The sequence below is a fragment of the Exophiala oligosperma genome (genome assembly GCF_000835515.1).
Source record: "Exophiala oligosperma strain CBS 72588 unplaced genomic scaffold supercont1.16, whole genome shotgun sequence".
Taxonomy (NCBI): domain Eukaryota; kingdom Fungi; phylum Ascomycota; class Eurotiomycetes; order Chaetothyriales; family Herpotrichiellaceae; genus Exophiala; species Exophiala oligosperma.
Window position 1 is genome coordinate 114065 of NW_015622833.1, and position 20931 is coordinate 134995.

At 50.1% G+C, this 20931-nt stretch overlaps 3 protein-coding genes across 3 annotated transcripts; 1 reads left to right on the forward strand and 2 right to left on the reverse strand.

The window, feature by feature from the left end:
• Positions 1-6277: 6277 nt before the first annotated feature.
• Positions 6278-8089, forward strand: PV06_10835 (uncharacterized protein; the record flags this gene model as incomplete). Its single annotated transcript, XM_016412423.1, has 2 exons — positions 6278-6369; positions 6407-8089. 2 exons carry the CDS (start codon positions 6278-6280, stop codon positions 8073-8075), a joined length of 1761 nt encoding a protein of 586 aa, XP_016257148.1. The 3' UTR covers positions 8076-8089.
• A 2790-nt stretch (positions 8090-10879) lies between these two features.
• Positions 10880-14828, reverse strand: PV06_10836 (uncharacterized protein; the record flags this gene model as incomplete). Its single annotated transcript, XM_016412424.1, has 5 exons — positions 10880-11842; positions 11892-12705; positions 12759-12826; positions 12970-12977; positions 13298-14828. 5 exons carry the CDS (start codon positions 14826-14828, stop codon positions 10880-10882), a joined length of 3384 nt encoding a protein of 1127 aa, XP_016257149.1.
• A 5304-nt stretch (positions 14829-20132) lies between these two features.
• Positions 20133-20838, reverse strand: PV06_10837 (uncharacterized protein; the record flags this gene model as incomplete). Its single annotated transcript, XM_016412425.1, has 2 exons — positions 20133-20410; positions 20463-20838. The coding sequence occupies 2 exons, from the start codon at positions 20836-20838 to the stop codon at positions 20133-20135; spliced, it is 654 nt and encodes a 217-aa protein (XP_016257150.1).
• Between the last annotated feature and the right edge of the window lie 93 nt (positions 20839-20931).

Consider the following 20931-nt stretch of genomic DNA (forward strand, 5'->3'; position numbering starts at 1 on the left):
CATTTGACTAGTCGAATAGAAATCCCAAAATTTGAACTGTAGACTGCCTATCCGTAGATCATCACTCCCCTCTATTATCTCGTGACATTTACTAGCCAAGCAACTAAGAACCTGCCAGCAATCCTGCGCGGACTCAGTTTCCGCATTCGTCAAGCGATCAAAGCCTTGTACGGCTTAGTCCTAACACGCGAGGCATTAGCTTTACGGAATATGGCTACCCAGTACGCTTGATGTGCTGTCCCAGAGCGGCCTTGCGCATGGAAGCGAGAATGCTGCACGAATATGGGATGACTGGGGTGCAAACGCTGAAAAGAGAATCCGACATCCGAGCGAGTAAGTCACAACGTCAAAAAATGGCGTCGACTAAGGACGACCGCAGGGCATCTCGTGCCCCTATCGCCTTTCACTACGGTGCCGTCGGTCTCGCTAAAGGCTCTCGAAATACTGCGTACCGTCACTCATTCAGATGGAATCGTGCCACTTCAAGGGAACCGCGGTAGATAATCGTATCTGATGTTATTACAACTGAGAAGGTTCAACACTACCATGACCCTTGGAGGGGTTACTGTTGATTACATGCATACACTATCCATTTGAGGAGACGCTATTACACTCCATGTGAGCTGTTTGCGGAGGGACTATGTGTCTCAAGCTCGGAATTATGAGACGCAGATTTGGACATTCTCTGCTCCAATAATATCAATATGTCTATTTGACATTCTTCGAGCTAGATATCGATTGTAACCATGGTGCCTATCAAGAGTGTCAGCGGTAGGTCCATTAGATTGCTACCAGGGAGGAAGCGAGAGAAAGCTATTCTAATCATGGAGTAGGCCCTACAAATTTTTACTCCTTTGTGATCAGAAATGTCGGCTCGGGAGCTTGAGGAAGATGCATGATGCTAAGCCCACTTGGCTTCTCTCTCACCCTGTGGTGTTGTTACAACCTTAGCTAAGAGATGAGCTTGTATTACAGTAGTCCATCGAAATTGCGTGATTAATTACCTATTTCTTCTCAAATTTTGTATCTGATTAGCTAACCGCTCCAGTCTGGCAGCTAATCCCAACGTGTTCATTAGATGATTCCTTTACTCCTCCGCTTCCTCAACATCGATGAGGCGCAGCCGACTCATGCCTCATGCAATCTGCCGATATGGACTCATTTATCTCTAGGAATAGAATCGTGACATGATCCCAGAATCGAGCCAACGCTTATGCGTTCGCAGAGATATGAGCTCGACGTCGCTGATTGGGTGGACGTTTAACTGGATATTATTCCTGGTTCGCTCCCACCTTGCCCGACGATTTAGAGGTGTCGATTGCAGAGGCAATGAGGATAAATAGATAGAGACATCGATCAGCGGCGTCGTTTCCATGTTAAACAATGAGATGATAAGCTCTTTTGCGGTGAGTTCCATTGTCCACGGGTCGAGGGCAGCTAGACGTGCCATAAGTTTGCAGCTAAACATGTCATCGTCGCGGAAAGAGGACCATCAGCTCCCAACATATGCATTACAAGAAGGTGGCGACCTAGGGTATGTCATCAGGCGACGTGAAGAGTAACAACACTTGGACTGCGTGAAGATACGCGAATCATACGTGCAATTTGAGAGCAACACTTGTTACCATACACACTAGTAATGAGGCCTCGCGGCTGCATAGTCTGTGGACATACATTGCTCGAGCTAGTCGGTATGCCTTTATAATATGGCCCCCACGACCTGACTTATAGGTGAAGAATTCACTCACCCTACCAGAAACAGATCCTTCTGTCTTCCCTTCATAGTCTAACATCCCCAGGGCCCCTCGGAATAGGACAAGTCCTCCAAGAATAATCACAATGTCAAGGCTCGTCTAGCACGCGACTCGTCACAGCAACATTATGTATCTTGCAAGAGGTCTCAGCAACTCAGGGTTTGCGAGCTGGTTTCCCTTGCTCTTCAGTAGGCAACACCACATCTAGAAGCTTAATAGGACTTGAGCTGTTCCAGGCATTGGCCGAGCTAGATCCCGACAGGTCCGATGGTTTCGCATGCCCTTCCTTTTCACGACATATTACGGCTTAGCACCGGATACGGCGTGTCGACTGGCTCACTTTTTCTGATGGACGTGCAAGTCCCATCCTCGGGTGAGAATGAGATTTCGAGTATGTTCGGACTTTGGCTAAGACATCCAAAATCGACCTTTTGCCAAGTCTCTTAGTCCAGGAGCTCACGAAGTTCTGGTTTTATGTGCTAGTAGGTTAAGCCTTCTGAACTCCTAGGGAGACTCACTGAGACTCGCTGAGCCTGCCTGTTCGTGTGTGTTCCTATATTCTACTCAGGAACGCTGTCTCTTTCTAGGCTTGCGACCCCAAGATCCTTTGCTAGCTATTGTCGCCGCTTTGCCTACGAACTGCCGGCCAGGTCGAATTATAATTTTCGTTTGTTGGCTAACAATTAAACTTAAATCATACTACTAAATCTACCTCGACCTACTATCCAATGACGGCGTTTCGGCGCTTAGAGGGCGGTTGACTATTCTCCACGTTCGATATCACTTTGCAATACTCCAGATTTCTAGACTAGCCCTGGGGAAGAGATGGGATCACCCCTCCTTCTTGAGAGTCGATTCGATTGCGAGTGCGGAGTATTTATATCTCAGGCCAGCTATCCCCTGTGGCATCTGAGTCGCTTTCTATTCCATATCATTCTTCTTCGTTTTTTCCTTTTGTTGCTTCCGAGCGAGCACGTTACTGGTATAGCTTCCGCCTTTCAAGATGATTGGGGCTCGCGCGAACTTACGTCCATTCTTTGGACTCAGAGGTTTTAATCTGAAGTTGTCTATGGTTCTACTTGTCGTAGCCCCCAGCTTCCTACTTTTCGGCTTCAATAACGGATCAACGGGTGGGATCACGCACCTTGAGAGCTTCGTTTCTGTGCGTCTCTCCACACGTTGAATCTCTAACCTCGTTGCTAACTTGGTGAAGGTGTTTCCGACAATAGATACGGTCCATGCCACTGGAAGCAAGAAAAGCCACAAGGCTACTATACTTGGTTTGTGCGCTGGCCTTCGAGGAACTGCTCTCTTGCTGATGATCATACAGGTATCGTGACTGCTTGCTACGACTTGGGCGCCGCTATGGGCGCTCTATCCTGCATTGCCTTCGGGGATAGGATCGGCCGTTTACGATCAATCTTCCTGGGTCTGGCCTTGTCTGTCGTGGCACTTGCGCTGGAGTCTTCAGCATATTCACTTGGCCAGTTCATTGTGGGAAGATTAGTGATCGGCGGAGCCATTGGCATCATCAGCGTCTCGATCCCCATATGGCAGACGGAATGTTCCACTACCAAACACCGCGGCATGTTCGTCATTGTGGAAGGCATCTTCATCAGTGCCGGTATAGCCATGTCCGAGTGGATATCCTTTGGGTTTGCGGAAGCCTTTCAAAATTCGGCACAATGGCGGGTGACGATTGTATTTCCGGTTTGGCTCGCCTTCTTCGTCATTCCGGTACTATTCCTCATGCCTGAGTCGCCACGGTGGCTTGCGAGGAAGGGTCGAACGGAGGAAGCGCGTCACATTATTGCTGCAGTCATGGACAAAGATGTCGACTCTCACGAGGTGAACGCCGAAATGAACCACATTGAATATACCTTGGAAAGTACTCAAGGGAGCTTGAGCATGTTGTTTAAGAACACCAAGGAAAGATATTTCCATCGGGCTATCATCGCCGCCATGTCCCAAGCCATGACTCAGCTGTGTGGGTGTTCCGCAATGATCTTCTATACCTCAACCACCTTTGCGGATCTCGGGTACACAGATATTCCCGGGAGGTTTCTGAGCTGTGGATTCACCACCACGTTCACTGTTTTTGCCTTCATTCCTCTGTTCACCATTGATCGATTTGGAAGACGCAGGTTATTCATGTTATCGTTGTCAGGACTTGCAGTCGCCATGGCTGTGATGGCTGGAACCAGCAACAAGCCCGAGCTCGCGAAGGTCACTGTCGCATTCATGTTCATCTTTGCGGCCTTCTATCCTCTAGGATTCCTTGGACTACCCTTTTTATATGCCGGCGAAATCTCTGGCCTTCGAATGAGAACTCCCATATCCGCCATTGCAGTATCCGCCCAGTGGCTTAGTCAGTTTGTCGTGGCTCAAGTAACGCCTCCAGGTTCTGCAAACTTGAAAAATCGGTATTGGATCATCTATGCGGTCCTCAATGCTGCCTTTATCCCCTTGATCTATCTCTTCTTCCCCGAGACAAACGGCCGGTCACTGGAGGAAATGGACCAGGTTTTTGAGAATTCGTCTATTTTCAGCGTGGTTAGACATGCCAAAGACCTCCCCAGGGAAAGTCAACTAGACTTTGTCGCAGTCGAAGAGAAGTACCGGCCTCATACTGAATTCGCCGAGGTGACGAAGATTTCTCGCAACAACCAGCCATGAAAGTCGGTGCCAACAAGCTCTAAGCTTGAGCCTGGAGCAGAGTTGAGAAAAAGGCATAGTGCAAATTCAGGATGAGTACTCATGTGTAGGTCTGGCTGCTTGCCATTAGCTGTCTCTATGCGAGCTTAGGGGAAGGATTGCAAGCTGCATGGAAAAGTACGATTTCGAAGACAAGACTATTTGAAATATTGAGTAAAAGATCGAAAATATGGTGATTACAGCTACAAACAGTAACAGTATATCCATTTCTGTGCACTCCGCTCCCATGAGGCCAGCCTCGAAACACCAGTCCACGAGTCCCGTGAAGCATTCAATTCCGCTCAGTACTGGTAGACTGTCACAGGACCTAGTATTTCGGCGTTATGAGAATTTAGAGTGGGATTCGGCGTTATACGAGCATCATGCGGGAACAAGTGCCGGAGACTTGAGGCGAGTCAATTCGGAAAAAGATAATGTGACAGAGAATGGTCCATATCACTGCATTAGATTCAAGTCGAATTCTTGGTCTAGCTCTGCACCATCGTACCTGACTTTGTCTGTCGAACATGGCTTCAAACTTGGTAAAGGTTGAATATACAGGGAGAATTGCAATCATCACTATAAACAATCCGCGAAAGTTGAATGCTTTGACCAAAGATGGCTTCTACTTATTGGCCCGAAGTTTGAAGGAGATTCAGACCCATGATGAGGTGATTGTCACGATAGTGACCGGCCTCGGACGCTTTTTCTCTGCGTAAGTCTCGGAAGCACTACTAATGTAATGAGTCAGTCTGATACCACTTAGAGGTGCCGATGTGTCTGTGAGTCGTCAGGCAGAACCGGAGGTCGACCTTCTGAGACATGGTCTTCGCGAATCATTGCAACACACTCTTTTCGTCAGCCGAACATTCTACTCTCACCCAAAAATCCTAGTGACCGCCCTTAACGGGCCAGTCGTTGGTTTCGCGGCGGCGTTGGTGGCATGTTCTGATTTCGTCTATTGTCTACCCCACACATACCTGCTCACACCTTTCTCGAGCCTTGGCCTGGTCTCTGAAGGAGCATCTTCCTTGATGCTCGCACGCAGGTTGGGTGTAGCAAAAGCGCAAGAAGCTTTGATTATGAGCAGGAGAATACCAGCTGATGAGTTACTGGCATGCGGGTTTGTCAACAAGATCTATAACTTCGAGGCGGGCAAGACCGACCAATTTCTCGAGGTTGTCTTGAAGGAGCTTGATAACAGGCTGGGAGCCCATCTAAACGACTCTAGTATCCTGAGCATTAAGCACTTGATTGCAGCACCTTTTCGGAAAGAGCTGGATGCTCAAAACATGGAGGAAGCCTTTCTGAACCTTGAGCGTCAGGTGGCCGGAATTCCCCAAAAGGAATTTGAGAAGCTGCGAACAGGGCAAAAAAGACACAAGCTTTGATAGTATGCTCCCTCAGATGTTTCACACAAAAGGTCCATCTTGTTAATTCCAAGTATTACTGGTTGGTGGCATGTAGGCCGACATATGTACGGAAGAGCATGTGAGCCACCGTAGCAGCCGGAAACAAGTAATTCCCTTCCATAAGGCGAGAATCACAACCACTTCCCGTTGAGCCATGACTTTCTTCATTCGCCGTGAGTCCCGTTGAAGCATCTCGTCGCGATGGTTCTCAACTACTCGTCGAAGGCTGCACACGCATGTGTCGCGTGCCACAACAGAAAGGTGGGCATCTTACCCAGTCAATACGGAGCTAAGCTCAAGGACATGCAGATTCGTTGCGTGATAGACGACGAGAGTCCAAGTTGCAGGGCATGTAGGGATGCGAAGGTGGACTGCGTGTAGGCATGCCTGCGTACCCGACACTTGCCGATGGTTGACATGAATCAGAGGGCGTTCGCGGAAAAAGCGCAAATGCAATGCTGCTCCTTCAACAGCTCCAAGTCTTCGCAGAACGTCGAACTCGCCTCCAGGTGCATCCGCACCCCAACCAACCAATTTCACAACCAGTATTCTGATACCCGTCGACCAATCTACAACGAATACAGCATTCACTTACACCGCGGTCGCAAACGGACCTGTCGATCAGCACGAGGGACCGCAGACTGCGGCGTCACTACGATGGACTCAACCCCGACCAGAGGCGTCATTCAACTGGGGTGCATCTCTTTCCACTCCAGCGGGTACCTCGAGTTACGAACTGGACCATCCCTTCAACAATGTGTCCACTGAATCACAGATTCCAAGCCAGAGCTTCAGTATACCACCGAGGAGTGTACGGCAGCGATTGACCAATTGTTTCCTTGAATATTGCAATCCATGGTTGCCAATCGTGGAGCACGACGATCTTGCGAATCTTGCGAAAATCGAACAGCAGCCGGTTCCCATGCTTCTCGCACAAGCACTCTGGTTCGCGGCGAGTTGTATCGACCAATCTTCTACGGCACCAAGACAATTTTACCAGCAAGCCAAAGCCCTCTTTTGGTCTGGCAGCGAGAGCGATCCCTTTGTCGCAGTCAAGGCTGCGTTGATGCTGATGTCGTACGATTGTCGAGGATCCAGACACAATAACTTTGACAACAGCGAATTTTGGCTCCACGTGGCTGTCGCCAGTGCATACAGAGCCAAGCTACACCGAGATCCTCCGCAAGATTCGAAACGTGGCATACGTCGCCGGTTGTGGTGGACCATCGTTGCCCAAGATTCCTTGATGGCTCTGTCGTACGCTAGACCTCGAGCCGTCAATCGCATGGACTCCGACGTCCAAGCGTTATCCGACCTCGACTTCGTTGATACATCGGCTGACCCCACCGCCTTCAGCTTGTATGTGGACATAAGCAAGATTTTAGGGGATCTTATGGAGTGTTACCGGCGCGGATTTATGCGGTACACGCATAAATCAAGTATCGAGGACAGCCTTCATCTCTGGCGCTTTCGCCTGTGCCATTATGAAATTGTTGATCCTGATGCTTCTCAGACAACAGATCATAGTCTGACTGTTCGTCAATTGAAGCTGCCTTATCTGACCGCGCTGGTGCTATTCTCTAGGAGCCAGCACACTTTTACCACTCTCAACCATTCCTCCAAGTCAAGCTCACGCATTTCGGGGGTTGATTCGATCGCTGCTTCATTGAGTGCCGAGATCTTCGAGAACATTCTGCAACATGACGAGATCCAACATCTGGGACCTGTATTCACCATCTACGCATACTCCGCATGCATGGCGCTCCTGCGACTCTGGGTCTACCCGGCGCTGTGGGAAGCCATTCAACCAGATCTGCAGACCTTACGAGGCGTCTTATCGAGACTTGCAAGACATGATCATGGTTTGGCTGACGCTGTCAAAGCTTTGGACAACTCACTTGAACGCATCAAAGCAACGCCGCAGTTTCCCCCTGAGCAGCTGCCGAGTGTATCCGATCAGGCACACACTCACAAATTCCTTGAGACTATGTCACCATCGGATTGCCGGTTATGGAGCCGCCTTTCAGGGCTCCTTGACGACTGGGGATCTGTTGGAGCGGAGTCGACCCGCAATTCACTGGCAAGCAGAGAAACGATGGCTGAGGTTCGGACCGTCTCTCAACCAGAGCGCACTGGTAGGCTCATAGATGGCTTGGCTCCGACTTATGAGTTTGGCTATCGTGAGCTTGAAGACTGGATCCTTCACAATGGCTGAGTATAATGAAACGGAGACCAATATTTGGACACGCGCCGATCTGATTGATATCTGGTCAAGACCTACCGTCAGGGTTGATGAAGTTTCTGGGCTTTCTTGGATTGTTTCTGTAGGATACCGGCGACACCTCTGGCTATTCCGTTAGTTTACTTCGCTTATACCCCGGGTGCGTAAATCGCGCCTTTCTTTTCCTCTACAACCCTTTCAGTCTTGATCGAGGCGCTGAATTGGATAGTACGACCACTTATGTAGAGAACAATCGCCCCTGCCCAACCCCCAGGTAACGAGAATCGATTTGCATCCCAATCCGGAACTTCGCCAACAAGAAAAAGTCGCTAGCTGATAGTATAGATGATTCATCAATGCATGAAACTTGCTGAGGTCGTATAGATTGACGGAGGCTAACGTGTCGTGATGCTCCTGTGTGATCTGGTCAACTCCGGAGTCATTTTACAGTCGGCGAGCGCTCGGATTTCACAGGCACGCTGGCTGGTGATGGGGCAGACAGGGACTTGACAGTAATAAGCCCTCGGTTGTCTCATCGACCTCAAGGTACTGACTACATGCGGGGAGATCTGGTTTGTAGCAGGGGTGAACGAGTGGCGAAAGGTCCCCTCCCCCCACATATCGCCGAACCACCATACTTCCGAAACGCCGAACCCGCGAACCTCCAAACAATTCGCCTCCACAGTCTGTCCTGCGTGCGGAACGAAAGAAACACCGGAGGTTTCGCACGGGATGTCGAGTGAGATCTCAATGCATTTGCACTGGGCCATACACGGTACGTACAGTGCGTGCTGACACTTGCTGAACAAAAGTCGGGGGCGCCAGGACTTATCTAACTGATTGCACAATCACAACAACTGGATTCCAAACACTTCTGAACGGACACTTTGCTCTTGGTAGTAGGATCGCAGAAACAGACCCATGGCTCAAGCAGCGGACATGGATCGCTCACAGTATGTGCCACGACACTCCGGGGATCACATCCTTCCCAACAGCCCGCTCTTTGGCAGCTTGATTCGCCATGCCAGGCGTGGCCGTGTGGCCCTGCGCGACCGTGGCGTTGAGAAGACCTATGCTGAACTGCTTGATGCCGTTCTAGCATTTCGAAAAGTCGTCGCAGCATCTCTATCGTCAGACGCTCACGCGAGGCTCTGCCGGGGCGATGAGGTCTACATCGGCGTCCTGGGCGCTGGTGGTTTCGAATTCACGGTGGCAATTCTCACGGTCCTGGCGTTAGGGGCTGCGGCAGTGCCGATGTGTACGTGACGAGCCACATCGCTTGCTCTCGAGTTACCCTCACTGACGACTCTAGTCCCGACTGCACCGATCGAAGAGCTCGTCTACTTCATCGACAAGACGCAGCAGGTCGCCGTGCTGGGAAGTTCTGCGGTGAAAGACACCGCCAAACGCGCCGGCAAACAAGTGGGCAACGTCACCACCATTGACATTCTGTCGAATCTGCCCGAGTCCCCCAGGTTTAGAGCGTTGGACATGGCCATGTCGTCAGACCCCCCTCAAGACGACCGTGCCCCCGGAATCGTCATCTTCACATCAGGCACCACGGCCCGTCCGAAAGCCGTCGTGCACCGCCGGACGTATACCTACGCGACGGCGACCTCGATTGGCGAGGGTTACGACATTGATCACAACGATGTCCTTCTCCACGTTTTACCCGTCCACCACACCACGGGGCTCGGCACGTCCTTCTTCCCCTTCCTGTGCGCCGGAGCATGCATCGAATTCCGCGGAGGTGGCGGCTTCGATGCCAAATGGGTCTGGGATCGTTTCTTGCAGGGTGGGCTGACCGTCTTTTCCGCCGTTCCAACCATTTTCATGAGGCTGAAATGGGATTTTGAGCGCCGAGTCTCAAAGTTGCCCCCGGCTGAGGTCGCTCGTCACGTTGCGGCGGCGAACAACTTGCGACTCTTGTTGTGTGGGTCAAGTGCATTGCAGGACAATGTGCAACAATTCTGGACAGAGTTGCGTGCTGGCACGCCGATCCTGACCCGGTACGGCGCCACAGAATTCCCCGGCTGTCTAAAAGTGCCTTTGGATGCGAACCACAAGCTTCTGCCGAAAGGATGCGTGGGTCTACCTGTTCCCGGGGTGGAGCTGAAGCTGTCTGAAGGCAATCAGGGCGAACTGCTTGTCAAATCGCCCTATATGTTCGCAAAGTATGTACTTGAGCGTCATCGTTACCTTGGAGTGCCCAACTGACGAATGTAGATATCTCCATGATCCCGACGCCACCAAGAATGCACACGACGAGGACGGGTGGTTCAAGACAGGCGACATCGCCCAACGCCACGGCGATTTGTACACTATCGTGGGTCGTGCCTCGGTCGATGTCATCAAATCAGGCGGCTACAAGATATCGGCCGTAGACATAGAAAGAGAATGCCAGAGTCTTCCTTACGTAAAGGAGGCAATGGTGGTTGGCGTCACCGACGAAGAATTCGGCCAACGTGTCGGTGCTGTCATTGCTGTCACACCAAGCGCGGCCAGTTTGACACTGGAGCGGCTCCGGACAGATCTGCGGCGGTCATTGGCGAGCTACAAGCTTCCTACGATCCTGCGTGTCGTCGAGGGCGAACTTCCGAAGGGCGTTACAGGCAAAGTGCAGAAGAAGGTGCTGGGCCCAGAACTGATCCCTTCACCAGGTTATGATCGGGTGCCAGAAGTACAGGTGTGGCGGAGGTCTCAGCGGGAAGGCCACCTACACGCAAGATTGTAATTGGAAGAGATGTGCAAACCTGAGAAGTTGGCGCATACGTTTACATATTAACTCGGCAGCAGTTTTAAATATTAGAAACCCAACCTTCAGCGTTCGTCCACATGAATTGTTCGAAATCCAAGTCATTCAAAGCCCAATGATCTGAGGTTACATCATCGTCAACAGATGTGTCAAACAATGGAATGTTCGTGTCCGTTGTTGCAGTCCCGTCAAAATGATCCGTAGCCGTGGAATTGAGTCTACAGTGTTCGTAAAGACTGTCCCAAATGACGCAATAGTCTCGTGGAAAGCAGTCGAAGAATCTCATCTGATGTTCGGTAAGCCACACGACTTTCTGCGAAGCCCGCCGTGGTTGTTTGTCACGCATAGAAATGAAGTGTTCTAGAGCTCTCAGCCCCGATTTCGCCGAATTCCATCGCCGACTAAGTTCCTGGAGAGATCTGCGGAAAATCTCCATGTCGGACTGACAAGCGGTCCAAACTTCGTTGAGAGGTTGTGACAGAGCCAGGAAGAATCCAGAGGCGATGCAGTATCGGGAAAATATTGGGGCAAGATGTTTGATCTCATCCCGCGCAAGAAAATCCCTGAAGATTCCTGCCACGAAAGAGGCGGCAATGATAGGTTGGGCCGAGATATTTTCATTTTTGAGGGAACGGCCGACAATTGCGAGACTGAGGAGGTATGGAAGGTGAAGCTGGCGAAGATTAAGCTGAGATTGCAAGGACATGTAGGTCTCCGTGCTCACTTCACGGAGGGGAAAACGCAGGTGTTCGGGAACTTGGGAAGGCCAAGCATGCAGAAGGTTTTCGAAATCTTTATGCTTGGATGGCGTCATGCTATTTCTTGAACACGTCTCTGATATATCACCAAGAATGCAGCAAATAGTCGTGTAGGCGGCAAATAACTGTCCGTCGCCTCTTCCTGCGGCATCGCGAAGATCGCGAGGGTCTATAGGAGACACGTTGGTGTCCTCTCTATTAATCGCCCGAGGCCGACCGTGGGCGACCGTCATCAACGCGTCTCGCGTCTATTGTCCGAGTCAGCGGAAGGAAACCTTGGGAAAGGATTGGACTAACCCTAAGAGTCCACCAGACTCTTTTCCTCACAGAAGCAGTAGGTCCGCGCGGTGGCTCGCGGTGTAGACCAATCTGGAGAGCAATGGCTACACCTACTCTGAGCCAGAATTCTCCTGCATCATAAGAAACCTCCTCGGGTCCCACAGGCGTATACCACTGCAACATTATGGTAGCCTTTATTACCGTCAACGCGTCAAGCTCGTGGTTCATGAAGAAAAGCGCCTTGGCTCGCCGGTAGAAGTGGTCGGGTGTCGCGAAGAAAGATATGCTTGGAGCAGTCGAGACCCGACTTGCAGCCAGAAACATCGATTGACAGAGGATGTATGGTGGAGTTTGCTGATGGCTATAATCCATTTCTCCACGCGTGAGGACTGGTGTCCAAGGTTGACAATAGGTTAGAAAGGTATCGAGCAAAGTGCGGTAGACCGCCCGTGTTGGCATCTCGAAAGCATTGAAGAGCTGAAGAACAGCATTTTCTGATCTGGAGGGTTGCCGTTGTTGGAAAACTGTGGCATCGCGAGCCTGTGTCTCATCAAATGGTGTATCATGGTCCAGATAGTGTGCTCTGCCAATGTACGTCTCGTTGTCGGGACTGGAAATTTTTGTGTTGCCGAGAGCGGCCGCTGCACCGGAGAACTGAGTCGTTGATGATCGTTCAAAGATGGAGAGCGACTGATGAGGACGCAATCGTGTCTGTTCATCAGTAGTGACAGCTTCTTCGGCTTGCGGATATGGCGCGTTGAAAGGTGGCGATTGGGTGTAAGACAGAGAATGCCTCCCATATCCCGTGCGTCGTCGCCTTTTATTTGAAGAACTGAGGTTATAAGCATGCTATGATGGTCATAACAGACCAGGTGCGAAACATACAAGCAGTCGAGTCCGCGAGCGTTGCAATTTTCGCAGGAATCACTTGCCGGCAGGAAAATACACTCAGCCTGTTATATATCAGTCTTGACTAGGAGCTTTACCAACAAACAGTGAGAAGAGACTTGCCGATGCCTGCTCGCAACCTAGACATGGATTGATTTGAGATGGCATGATAACAGGGTTTTGAGTAACATGATTGCGACAGACATACGAAGTCGCCTATACGGAGGAGTTAGAAGTCATATGAACTACGGAGTAATATAACAGCCAATACATATCAAGGAAGGTAAGCCGAGCTAGCAGCATTACGTAATTAGCCCCCGGTGGTCTTACAGTGCACATGGTTCAACATTCAGTTTTGACTGAGTCTGAGGATTGAATAGATAAATAGTAAGAGAAGGGTCACTCTGCTCAAGTACCGATGTAGTTGAAATATAACTAATCTCGTGCGGCCTTTTCTGTTTCATCCCCCTTTAAGTTTTGCACCGCTTGCAGACGAGCATCTTTCGACGCGACACAGTCATAACCTTTGAACTTACGAATAGGAACCTTTGCCATGTACATCTCGTCAATCTCTTCCAGTGTTCTCAGATTTGTCTCCGGAACGACAAAGAATGTAAAGACCGTAATCAAAACATTGCTCGCGACCCAGATGTACCCGTATTTGGCACCCCAGTTCAGCGCAGTCGGATTGATAAAGTATGGAATGGTGAACGTGATGGACCAGCCTGAGAGGTATGTTATGGCAGCCGCAACGCCGAATGTGTATCCTCGAAGTTGTTGGTTGGGCACTTCGCCCGCCACTTGCCAGGCAAATGGTCCCGTGGTCGCCGACGCGAAGAAGAGATATATGCAGCACATCGCAATGATGACTTTGCCGCTGGTTGGATCGATCCCTCGAACGCTGTATGACAAGGCGAGTCCCAACATACACAAAGCCTGTACGATTCCGCCGAACATAAGGATAGGTCGTTTGCCAATTTTGCCGGTGAAGAGAGGGGTGGCCATCACACCGGCTATTCCGCAACAGACGAGGATGATGACATCGCGGAATGGCTGCGTGTCTCCGGACAACATGAAAAAGTATACGCCGTATTGTGTGATAAACGGCACTCCAGAGGCGGCCGAAAAAAGTCCAAGGCCGACAGACGTACACGTGCGCTTCAAGTTTGAGCCTCGGATGAGCTCACGATAGCCGATGGTCTGAGCCAACTCGCGATCGACCTCGAGGGTATGAGTGATTTCTGCCATCTCTTCTTTGATCTGAATGTCGTTGTAGGACGAGTCCCGCAGAAATCTTAAAGCCTTCCCTGCTTCGACTGGTTTGTTCCGAGAAGCCAGATACCGAGGGGTTTCAGGAAGAAACAAGAGCGCAATTCCCAAGATCACAGGAATGATGTAAAGAATCCCCAGAGGAATACGGTAGGATGCTCTGTTCAATAGCTTGGCTGTTGCATTGTTGACTATCGCACCTATGAGGGTACCGAACGAGATCCAGAACTGGAAGAAAGTGTAACTGAGCGATCGGAGGTTCGAGGGCATGGTCTCCTGCATGTAAAGCTGTGAACAGACTAGAAGAAATCCATTCGAAAATCCCAACAAAATACGACCGCTGTACAGTCCACCGAAGCTGATGGCGGTCATCTGGACAGTGGTGCTGACGATCATGATCAAGAGTCCAACCCACAGGCCGCCCTTTCGGCCGATCTTGTCAGCAATCCAACCCGAGATCAAGGTCGAGAAAAACATGCCAAGGGAGACCAGGCTGCCCATGAGTTGTTGCACGGTGGTCGAAATTCCGAGGCCGCCAGGAAGCTTCGGGTCAACATATCCAAAGTCCATGAGAAACCCGGGCATTGCTTGAAAACCATTCACCATGCCTTGGTCCAATCCGTACTCGAAAACAGCCATATTGATCAGAAGGCATAGAGCAATCCCTTTTTTGTTATCCCAATAGGAGTCTCGTGTGATCTTCAAAGTCCAGCTCCCATTATCACTGACCGAGACTTCGTCGTGAACTTCGACATGGTCCAATCGTGTATCGTCAGGCTTTTCTGTGTTAAGCGACATGTTGTCGGAAACGATAAGATAATTCAAAAGGACTGTTGAAATACTTCCGCAGGCAGTGATCGAAGGTTGGACAAGATGGCCAGATGGACAGATGGAGGATCAGCTTATTAATATCTTGAATCTCTCCTATACTCAGTCCAGCTGGTCTGTGGGGTATAGCGGTTAATATTAACATTCCCCACAAGCAGGAATTCTGTGCTTAGATGTACAGACTTCCCCGGACGCAAGGATTCCCCACATCCTCCACCCAACAGCAATCTCGACGAGGATGTTTTAGCAGTCCTTGCCAATGTACGGAGTATCGGGTACTCCTTTGAGTCGGACATATGCTGGTTGTTCTTGGGGGGCATCAAATCTGCCTATTCTCCAACTCTCCTGCATTTTTGGAGGTGAGCACCAAAGCCTCGGAGTCGGGACTCTATCATTGAGGAATATCCCCAAACGCCGTCACGGCAAAGACAGGCGTAGAAGTCGATGGGGTCCAACTGGACTGGTCCAGACCTAGAACAGAGCGTGTCTTGCTCATCCAGCTCGTAAAGTATGTCACCAAAGATGCGCTTGACAGCTACTGCGACGGCTCGATCCTCGTTGGAGTCGTAGTTCTCGTAGATACCGTTGAACAAGGTATCACCATTCAGATGCAACCACCAAGCAAGTATGAGAGCTTATAGATGTTGTCAGTATTGTTGTCATGATTAAGATGATTGTTGCTTACCACTCTCGTAGGCAGCACTGAGCGCCTGTGGACCAAGTTCAAGACCTTTACTCCTACTCAAATATTTGACTCCGATCTTTGCACGGACGAGCCATGAACTTGCAGCATACTTTATGGCTTTCAAAGCTTGGCTGTTGTTCTTGTAACCAGGTAAACCAATTCCACATTCTGGATTCTCTGCAATTCGTTTGAGCGTGACAAGCTCCTCACCAAAGTAGAGATGGTAGTAAGCAGAGCAATGAAGCGATAAGCAATCGTTCAGAAGTGGATCATCAAGCCTAGTCAGGCTTTGCTCGGCACGTGGATGCTTTCGCCACAGCCGTTCCCAGGTCATCAAGGCCTTTTCACTGCGTTGGATGTATGAGAACTCAGTCGAATCGTATATGTCGAGGCGCAGGCGTTCTCTGGTGCAAATAGTACAGAGTTGGCCACTGACCAGTGCCAGCAAAGTGAATGCACTCATTCTGCCGCAAGCCTCAGGAAGCTGGCCATGATGAATTGCCTTGGCCAAAGTCCATAAGTCAACCTCAGCCGTATTGACGTCGGCGTCTCTTCGACATGCAGCCCTCCATTCAATCTCAGAGACTGCATGCCAAGTGGACTCATCGCAAGGACATGCGATAGGCTCTGGTATTGGAGGTAGAATGGTCATTGCGACTGGGTCCAACGCAAAACACGTGGCGGATACCACAAACATCCAACAAACAACACTAGGCAAAGTGAGTCAGTTTCCAAAAGTATAGCTCTATTGGAAGCAAATCAGTTACCGAGTACAAGTTTCGAGGAAGACCCATGTCATCCAGTCACCCGCCGCTGAAGCGCGCAGTTGGCGATTGGCTTCGATCGTACTACCTAGCATCTAATATTGCCGTCAGCAAAGACTGATCGACATAATCTCTTATAGTCTTCTCACTGTCAAAACCTACCATGTGGGTAGCGAACAAATGCTTCTGTGCCCGCGAGAAGAGATCGCGACGACCGCTAGTAACGCCGAACTGGGCACAGAGCAGAGTAGTTTGCGCCTGCCAGAGACAAAACGAAATATCGTCGTCCCTGAGATACTGTTTGTCGTGCTGAAAAAGTTCTCAGTCAGTGATATCGGTGAATGTGATCATCTCGATCTGTCAAGCTTACCTGAGCAAGTAGTAGGCAGGCCGCTTCATAAGCCGATCCGGCAAATTTAGTTTCAGAGAGGTGCAATGCCCCTATTGCGAGCATTATTAACACCAGTGCAGCTGATCATGTGGTCAGCACCTCCACGAAGCAGCTGGATGATATTACTCACGATGGGCGGTAGAGATGTTGAACGAGGCGTAATGGATGAAAGGAGCATGAGGGTCAAAATGGCGAAAGTATGCAATGATACATCGCAATGTTCGGGAAAGACTGGGTTTCTTAAAGTTCGCCAGGCCTTCTTCCGCATCCGTGACTGTCAGCTTTGCATGGAATAATTCGAGTTCGTCTTGGGTTATTTGAAGTATCGACGTCGGGTTGGGGCTGAGTTTGATACCATTGCCCTCAGATAATTCAGTTGAGTCAAGTTGAGCGATAGCATCTGCATAGTCGGTGATGCTCGGCATCGGCAACGCCGCAAGGGTGGGTGTAGAGGGTATTGTCAACCCTGACGGGTTGTAACTGAATTGGCAAAGCAAGACATCTTCGAGAAAACTTTCATCGTCCAATTGGAAAGCAGAAAAGTCCATCAGGCCATCGGGTGTTGGAGCGGCTACTGAAAAATTTGATGAGATTGCTTCAGACACATTATTCGTGTGTACATCCGTCGGTACGAGCTCTGAAACGTCTGGTCCTGTGGTATTGGCTTCGAAGCCGTCTGTGATGCGAGGGTCGACAATTTGAGATCTTTCGAAACGACTTTGAGGCTGATGATCAGTCCTGTAAGTGGATCCGCTTATTAGAGTCGTCGAATCGACAACATCTCTGGTTCCATTGCTGTTTCGGGAATTCTGCACAGTGTCACTCGCAAAAGCGACCGCCGTTAAATCATCGGGCTGTGGGCTGTGTTCCGTATATTCTCCATCATCATGACTATTGTCGTTCGAGAATGTATTGGACGGCGCGCTGGGATTCGCCTTTCCCGGTTGATTGTTGCGGCAGGTTCTTCGGTGTCGAAGGAGAACGTCTGTACGCCCGTAACTCGAGCCGCAGGATGGGCATACGTACGGCTTCTTGTTGTCGTCTAGCGAATGTTAGTTGAAAAGGGAAAAAAAGTACCACTGATTCATAATTACGGGACAGTATGTGGCGATCAAGATGTTCAGCCCGTAGAAATGCCCGGTTGCAGCGCGAGCACACATGGCTTCGTTTGCGCGGACTTGTCAACGTCGCCGACCCAGTTCGAGGAGCCATTTTGACCTTTTTTCACATCTTCACGCTCGGAATACAAAAAGACACTCTAACATGAGGTCAAACCTGATGAGTTGGGATCAAGTTGTGTTATTTAGTTGTAAGAAATTGATAAAGTGAAGGTTTGAGGGGTCGGAGAGTTGACACTCACTCCTCAGGCCAACGAAATCACGGGCCGAGACACTTGGATTAAGCCCTCCTCTCAGAACCCTTAGGTACAGCCAAGTGCCTGGAGAGGTATTGTAGGTACCGATAGCCGAATTCCATGCCTAAACTACCCCGAGCGCACCCCAGTCTCTTTAATTGGGGTTCAACCTGGCCACCTACCGGGAGTATTGCTTCAGCAAGCGAGCCTGGTAAACCCTGGTCCTATGGCCCCACCGAATGCTACGGCTCTATCCCCATCAAGCCAATGCCGTGCTGCCCGCAGCCACAAAGATATCAAGTAGGGAGAGTAGTGACTAGATAGTCTTTGCTGCTCTTAGGACATTATTCGATCTGTTCAGACCTCTTCACATTGTCATATTGAGTGAACGACATGTCTCTACTTCTCACCCTCGCAGATACTCTGAGTCAGAATCTACGGAGGCTAGACTCTCAGTTCCCGGACGGAACGTCACCTCACCTCTGGGATACGAGACCTTGCCCTGCGCTTGACGATGTCCGTCAGCTTCCACCACAGGAAGCATTCGACCTGATCGACAAGATCCGAGTAGATCTCAAGGCCGTGGAAGCCTTGATAGTCCCCAGCCACTTTAGACTGGTGGAGCTGGGGCTTTTGCAGTACAAGGTAGCCGCACTCAACACGGTGGTGTCCTTGGACGTGGCGAATGCGTTGACCGAACTTGGTGGACAAGCCTCTCTCCATGATCTCGCCGTCAAGGTCCAGACCAACGAGCACAAACTGGGTAAAGTCTCATATTTATACTGTTGCCAACGAGCCGGCTAACGACAAACCCCAGGCAAAGTTCTTAGGATGCTTACTGCAGAATACATTTTCCAAGAACTCTCCAAAGATGTATTCAAACATTCAAGGCACAGCATCGCTCTCTCCGGGTCCAAAGGAGCCAGCTCGTTCATGTCGTTCATGTATTCAGGACCCACAACGGGCAGAGACTGTATCATTTTGTACTGACACTTTCACACAGTACAGATCTAGGAATGCGCGCCGCTTTGGGTATCTCGAATGATCTCAGACTGCGAGAGACTCGGGACTCTTTCTCGGAAAAGACGGCACCATTCGTCAAAGAGGTCTCCAAAGACGGAACGACTTTTTTCGAGTACATGATGAATCCAGACAATGCAGAAATGGTCACTCTGGCAAACGACGGCGTGGTAGGTTGGTTGAATGTCAGTGCACCTCCCTCACTCCCGAGACCGCAGTACAAGACAAAACCTAACAAAGCTTCAAGCAACTGACGCGCTGTGCTTTGCTCACCGACTACCCGTGGGGTGACCTGGGCGATGCCACGGTCATCGACGTCGGCTGTGGCGCAGGAGACAGTGGTATCGATGTGATGAAGAAGTATCCTCGACTCAAATGGACCTTTCAGGACTTTGACCACGTTCTCAAAACCGTCAAGGAGGTATGTACTACGGATCTTTATAGTCTGCCGAGAGCTTTTTCGCTTAACTTCATTCAACCTAGAACATTCCCGACGAGTTGCAGCAAAATGTGAATGACGGAAGCATCCAATTCGTCCAACAGGACTATTTCCAACCCAACGCAAGCAGAGGCGACGTTTGGTATCTCAGAGGTGTTTTGTTAGTATTTTTGTTGGTACCTTTTTTTCCACTCACGCGTAAACTGACAAAGAGACTAGACACGAGTACACTGACGAAGATGTCGTCAAAATCTTGACACATCTAGCTGCAGCGATGCACGAGACTCCAGGTTCCAGAATGATCATCAACGAGGTCTTTGTGGCCAGTCCGGTGATTATGCCCGCGACTTCTTCTTTTTCGACATCTGCACCGTCAGATTACATCCCCAGAAAACAATCCGCTCTGGCAGACATGGCCAACGCGATGACTTGGAGTACTTTTTCACTGTTCGGTGGGAAAGAGAGATCCTACGCCGAGTATCAAGACTTGTTGAATCAGTCAGGGCTCAAGGTATCACGATTCTATAGATTCAGAACTTTTACTGTAATGCTGGAATGCGAATTGGCTTGATACAGGTCATCATCTTAACAATAATAACTCTGAATACCATGTGTCCAAGTCTAAGAGTACATCTGCCTTCTACTTTGGATACGTGCCTTTCCTCCAAACATGCTCTGTAAACTTTCCTCACTCTCTCGTAGCCACGAATCGTTGTTGACGACACCTTTGGAGCCTTCCCATTTGGTCACCAAGATGAATGTGCCGGGGTTCTCATGTTGAGGACCGTAAAATACTCCCAGGAACCCTCGTGGAAGTTTCAAACTGTCAAACACCTTGTTCATGGCTTCTTCAAACTGAACGGCATTGACAGAAGAGTCTTGAACTTTGATCTCGATAACTAAACGCACCTCTGTCAGCCAATGCTTTCTCAAATGCATTGTTTCACTCACCTTCACAGCAAGGTGCCTCGAGAAGTGCGACATCGACCTGTCGGGTCCAGAGGTAGTACGGCTGGAGTGGTGTTTCCAGGTTCGGCGTGATCTTGTCGCCGACCATTTGAGCCGCCGGAGCGAAGCCGGGAGTCTGCGAGAGTCCATCGTGGTGGGCAATCGATCGCCAGAACAAAAACAACCCTGCCTCTTCCGGTTGCCCTTCCACGTTGTCAAAGACTCTAAGTCCGAAGGGTGGCTCGGATCCCTCTGCGGCTGCGGACTCGGTGGAAATCTCAAAGACCTTCTTAAAAGTCGAAATGATGTTGTCCTTCTCCCCAGTCTTCGCCCGCGGGCAGATGACTTCGCACAACAACTCGCTGGGCAACTTAGACATCTTTTTCTTTGCTTTTTTGGGACGGTCGTACGTGAAATTTCCTTGACAGCCTTGTTTCTATGCCGACATCTATCCTTCTCGTTTGGTACCAAT